The sequence below is a fragment of the Aethalodelphis obliquidens genome, unplaced genomic scaffold (assembly GCF_003676395.1).
Source record: "Aethalodelphis obliquidens isolate GAN/ISIS:26980383/991018 unplaced genomic scaffold, ASM367639v1 scaffold36, whole genome shotgun sequence".
NCBI lineage: Eukaryota > Metazoa > Chordata > Mammalia > Artiodactyla > Delphinidae > Aethalodelphis > Aethalodelphis obliquidens.
In genome coordinates this window covers 7,055,303-7,061,302 of record NW_020837980.1, presented here as the reverse complement: position 1 = coordinate 7,061,302, position 6,000 = coordinate 7,055,303, and the positions used below count along the sequence as shown (strand labels likewise).

General features: G+C 46.5%; 1 protein-coding gene across 2 annotated transcripts in view; it reads left to right on the top strand.

The window, feature by feature from the left end:
- Window positions 1-6,000, top strand: part of SSPN (sarcospan) — a 129,433-nt gene that overhangs the window by 81,246 nt on the left and 42,187 nt on the right. Inside the window, exon 1 of one of the 2 annotated variants that reach the window (XM_027129409.1) lies at window positions 1,632-2,182. The exons of the other annotated variant lie outside the window; for it this stretch is intronic. Coding sequence (XP_026985210.1) covers window positions 1,904-2,182 — 279 coding nt within the window. The 5' untranslated portion in view covers window positions 1,632-1,903. Of the gene's footprint in view, window positions 1-1,631; window positions 2,183-6,000 lie in introns of those variants that run through there. 2 annotated transcript variants of the gene reach the window in all.

Here is a 6,000-nt window from a genome sequence, read left to right as displayed (position 1 = left end):
AAAAAAAAAAGGTTCTGAAAAACTTAGCTGCAGGACAGGAATAAAGACACAGACTTAGAGAATGGACTTGAGGACATGGGGAGGGGAAAGGGTAAGCTGGGATGAAGTGCGAGAGTAGCATTGACATATATACACTACCAAATACAAAACAGATGCTTGTGGGAAGCAGCTGCATGGCACAGGGAGATCAGCTCGGTGCTTTGTGACCGCCTGGAGGGGTGGGATAGTGGGAACATATGTATATGTATAACTGATTCATTTTGTTATAAAGCAGAAACTAACACACCATTGTAAAGCAATTATACTCCAATAAAGATGTAAAATAAATAAATAACCATATAAAAAAAAATCCCCATAGGCACTGTTGTGATTAGCGAAGACTGGCTAGGGACTTCATATAAACGATTAAAAGAGCTTTTAAAAACAAATAGGGGGCTTCCCTGGTGGCGAAGTTGTTGGGAGTCCGCCTGCCGATGCAGGGGACGTGGGTTCGTGCCCCGGTCTGGGAAGATCCCACATGCCGCGGAGCGGCTGGGCCCGTGAGCCATGGCCGCTGAGCCTGCGCGTCCGGAGCCTGTGCTCCGCAACGGGAGAGGCCACAGCAGTGAGAGGCCTGCATACCGTAAAAAAAACACAAAAAAACAAATAGGGTCCATCGACAGATGAATGGATAAAGAAGATGTGGCACATATACACAATGGAATATTACTCAGCCATAAAAAAACGAAATTGAGTTATTTGTAGTGAGGTGGATGGACCTAGAGTCTTTCATACAGAGTGAAGTAAGTCAGAAAGAGAAAAACAAATACCGTATGCTAACACATATATATGGAATCTAAAAAAGAAGGTTCTGATGAACCTAGGGGCAGGACAGGAATAAAGACACAGGCTTAGAGAATGGACTTGAGGACATGGGGAGGGGAAAGTGTAAGCTGGGACGAAGTGCGAGAGTAGCATTGACATATATACACTACCAAATACAAAACAGATGCTTGTGGGAAGCAGCTGCATCGCACAGGGAGATCAGCTCGGTGCTTTGTGACCACCTAGCGGGGTGGGATAGGGAGGGTGGGAGGGAGACGCAAGAGGGAGGGGATATGGGTATATATATGTATACATGTAGCTGATTCACTTTGTTATACAGCAAAAACTAACACACCATTGTAAAGCAGTTATACTCCAATAAAGATGTTAAAAAATATATATATATGTGAGAGAGTTCCCAATGAGCCCAGCATCTGTACAAATAGTAATTTCAAAAGCAAATCCCTCAATGGGAAAAATACCTTGATTTGTCAGCAGGATCGCAGAATTTAAAAAGAAAGAGCCCATGCCTTTTTAGGAAAATAAAGAACAATTTAACTTCTGGAACTTCACAGCTTGGAGCCTAGCAACGCCTCTTTCGGATTAAATTTTCTACTAATTAAACTCAAATGATTTAAACATTCATCACCTTGCACTGCACCTCTCAGAAAACAAAAACAAAACCGAAAAAATCCTGGGGTTTGGAGTGGGAGACATACAGCGCGCGCGCGCGCGCGCACACACACACACACACACACAGACACACAGACACACAGACACACACACACACACACACGCGCGTACACAGACGTGCGCGCACACATACACACACGCGCGCACACGCAGCCTGTCTAAAGGGAGCTGGGGTGTAGGAGGCGCGGGGCCACCCTGCCCGAGCCGGCGGGCGCTGTGTCCCGCCCGGCGAGTTGGCAGTTGGCGACCCCCCTCGACTCCCCCGCCGCCGCAGGCTCCCCGTGGCCTTCGGAGGCTCGGCGAGTCGCTCCAAATGTTTGCCATATTTGTTCAGCCTCCGTAACTCGCCGAGCAGGGCCAGCGCGGCCCGCCCCGCGCCGCTCTCGCCGTCGCCCCCGCAGCCGCCATGGGCAGGGAGCGGCCGGGCCGCGGCGCGCGGAGCCAAGGGGGACCGCCGGCCGCCGACGCCGCGGGGCCTGAGGACATGGGGCCGAAGAGGGGCGCGGGGACCCCCAAGGAGTGCGGGGAGGAGGAGGCCCGGACGTGCTGCGGCTGCCGGTTCCCGCTGCTGCTCGCGCTGCTGCAGCTGGCGCTGGGCGTCGCCGTGACCGTGGTGGGCTTTCTCATGGCCGGCATCAGCTCCTCCCTGCTAGTCAGGGACACTCCATTTTGGGCTGGGATCATTGTAAGCATCGAGTCTGTTTTGCCTGAGCGCGTTTGCCAGACAGGAATGCCACGCCGCATGGTCGAGTTACCACTAACCCACCTGCATGCGCCCTTCCCCGGCTCCACGCCTCTAACTCGCCCTCTGCTTGGTGACCGATGCCCGCCGCCCCGGGTCTGCTCAGGCCTGGCGCGGCGGGGCTCGTGCCCTTGTCCTGCTTGTGGCTCCGAACGCCTGCGCCTCCGACAGGCCTGACCCTCACGCGCTGGAGCTGCGGAGGGAGGCACAGGCTGCTTACTTTGGTCACACTGAACAGCCTCGATAACAACAGCAGATTCACTTCGGCTTTTTCTTTCTCCTCGCCCGCGGACCCCACCCTCGTCCCTACAGAAGTAGCAAAAAAGTGAATACGTTCATCCTGTAAAAGCAAGTTAGGAAAAATCCTGTACTTGGAGTGGCCACACTGGGTAGAATTGATTTTATTTTTTAAATCTGAGGTTCCGGTAGTAAGTTTATAAAACAGTGGTTGAAGGCAGGAAATGTGAATACAGCAAGCACAGCCTTAATCCACTGGAATCTAAAGTGGGATAAACCCAGGGTGCTGGCCGTGGCAGGAGCCTTATTTGGGACTCTGCTAATGGATGTACTGTTCAAAGCAGAACACTGCTCAGCTGTTGTGAGTTGAGTGTTTGGACACAGCATACTTGGCTTAATTAAACGGATTCTCTGATATGAAGTGGGTACCATTTATTGAGCACCTACTGTGGGCCTGTCCTGCTAGAGGCCTTACACGTATTATTTCTAATCCCCACATCAGCCTTATGGGATAGTTATTATCCTTCCATTTCTCAAATGAGAGAACCAAGGGCAAACCCACTGAAGGTCATGAGTTTCCAAAGTTGGCAAATCAACCAAGTTGATTCCTTTTAGCACCAGACTACATCTGCGTTTTCCTCATTGAGCCATGCCGCTCCCACATTTAGTTTGTAATTTTATTATTATAGTGCCTCGGGCTTACTAAAATCTCTTTCACGTGCATTATTTCATTTGGTCCCTGAAACAACACTTTGAGGTGGGAACTGTTATTCATCTGTGGACACGAGGAAGCAGGCTAAGAGAAGTTAAATGGCATTCTCAAAGCCCAGAGGTGAAAAGTGGTGGAGTCAGGTGAGACCAGAATCGACACCTCTGGCTCCTAGTCTCCCATTGCATCATTACTGCTATTACTGACCACAAGAACTGTACCTTATAAAACAACCCTCAAAATAATTTTGGATCAGGGACAGATGTTAAAAACACCTGATTAAGTATTCATTGATGCAGGTATTTTCTATTTAAGATTATTCGAACTCCAAATTCTTGCAGAGTAATTTAAAACTTTTAATTTGTGTACTGAGAATTCCCATGAAATTATCATGATTGGAGTTTTCTAAATCAAGTGATTTTAAAAATAGCTTTTCACTAAGATATACTGGGTATTTTAGTCACTTCAATGACTGTTAACATACTCAGAGGGAAAAAAAGGTCTGTTCTTCAAGGCTAGGTGAATTCAAAGAAGAAAGGAACGAAACAACTCATTCAGTGGTTTTGAATATCATTTACAAATGTGTTTTCTAACCTTTCTTTATTTCAACTTTAAAAAGTCCAGTACGAAAAAAGCAAATTAGGTGGGGAAAATTTGTCTTAATGTTTAAGACGGGAACGTACAAACCTTGCAACTCTGAAATTTCATGAGCTCCTTGTAGGAGCATCACATGCTCCTAATTGCCCTTGGAAGCTCCCTGGATATGGTGCAAAGAGCATTATCTGCAGCCAGTTCTCTGTTTGTTCCAGTTTTCTCGGTTATAATCTGGGATCCACTCGAAGTTTTCTTGTAGTGACATCTGTACTGATGATATCTGTAATCTTGTCTTTCAGCAGAGAGCATATGCAGAGCAGAGCAGTTAGTGGAGATGGCCTGAGACAAGAGAGGAGGGGCCCTAAGGAGTGGGCAAGGAGAATCTCATCCCAGCTGGGCCGGAGCTGCAGGCAACTTGTCCCCATCTCCCACAGACTCCGTGCTTGTTGTTCTCCTCAGGCTGTCTGTGGTTGGTCCTGGGGCGCTCTTCCAAGCTTTCAAGGAAGGGAAAAGGCAGGGAGGCCGGGTGGTGAAGTACAGAAGCGGAAACACTGCACCTGGTGTTGAGCTCCCGCCCGGGCATTATTCACTGAATAACTTGGGGCAAGTTACTTAACTTCTCTAGGCTTCTATGTCTTCGTTGATGAAATCAGAATGGTAATAATAATTCCTCTCTCTTAGGGTTGTCCTGCGGAATAAAGAAATGAATACATGTTCTGATACTTAGAACAGTGCTGGCTCCCGGTAAGCGTTCAGTGAGTTCGCACTTTTTCTTAGCCATGAGTGGAGCAGTCTCTGGTAGTGGCGCTCTTCGAAGTAGCAGTGGCTCTATTTTATCTCTAATCACACAGAACAGTCACTTTGGACTTGCTCCATTTCCCAGACCAGTTTGAATCCTGAAGAAGCTATCAGTTCGGCCATCTCACCTTTCTCTGATCTGAGCCAAGTTACTGTTAGCAGTCTTAGTGGTATTAGATGAGTCCAGTACTTTCTGAATCTTTCTGGAGGATTATAAAAATTAACTTGGGGGAGAAAGGCCTCCTCAGGGTCATTTTCCCTAGGGACGTGGACTGAGTCTGGTCTGGTCTATCCCCCAGGGAATACTGGAACGTTAGACCGAAACAGTACAGGTCAATCCCTGAGGCTGAGACAGAGTCAAACCTGTTTCCGGAATTTACGCTGAATTCAAGCAGGGCCCCCAGCCTGAGGCACCCGCCCCATCGACAGTTTGACGGCTTCACTCTTCTATTTCTGTTTATACTGGTTGCCTCTGATCATGTGACACTTACTTCATTTTACAAGGTTTGCTATCGCATTACTTTGGGATTTGGGTATCACCATTCCCATGATAGAATCTAGGTATATGGATAAATTTACTTAGGCAACTTCTTCTTGACCAATATCTGGGTGGCTTGATGAATATTCAGTGAAATTCTAGTTATAAAAAAAAGCCATTGGTAATCTCTAATCAGAGATTTATGTCCAGAGGAATTTTAGAACAACAAATAGGTTATTTCTTACCTACCTGTAAATATGACTCCTCTCACCCTCCATCAGAGACATGACTGAAGTCTTTTTACTTCAATTACAAAAGATTCCCGTAAAGGAAAAAGAAAAAGAATGGAGCTGCTCTGGAGACCGCGTAACCTGTAAAAGTGCCGTTCTTCTCTCAAAATTCTTTCTACATGGCTTGAGGGTTGCAAGTCACTCCACAAGGATAGCACAAAGTGAAACAAGGTCTTTGAGGATGAACTTGGCTAGGGGCAAGGGATCCTAGGAGACAGACGTTTGCATTTTATTCTGTTACTGGCTTGATTAGGCTGGGTGGAATAGACATTCAAGTTTGCGCGTCATTCCAGAATTCTTACTGATGAAAAAATGTGTAAGGATTGAAGAAATCTAAGAACTTTGGGGCCTTTACTTATTTCTTACTCAGATTAATACAATTTTGGTTTAGGTGAAGGATAACGTGTTTGAACTTTGGCTTATGTTTTTCATTCGGCAACATTTGTTGGGGATGTCTGACGAGCTAGGCATTGGTCTAAAAATAATGAATCATATGCAAGGAGGAGATCTCCAGAGACCCTGATGGACATGTGGCCTTATCTGACAGGAATGAATACTTCCGATTAAAAAATTTAACCTACGCAAATATTTTTAAAGTCCATTTACCTTTTAAAGTATTTCACTTACTGTGATTTATTTGCTTTGGCATTTCTCT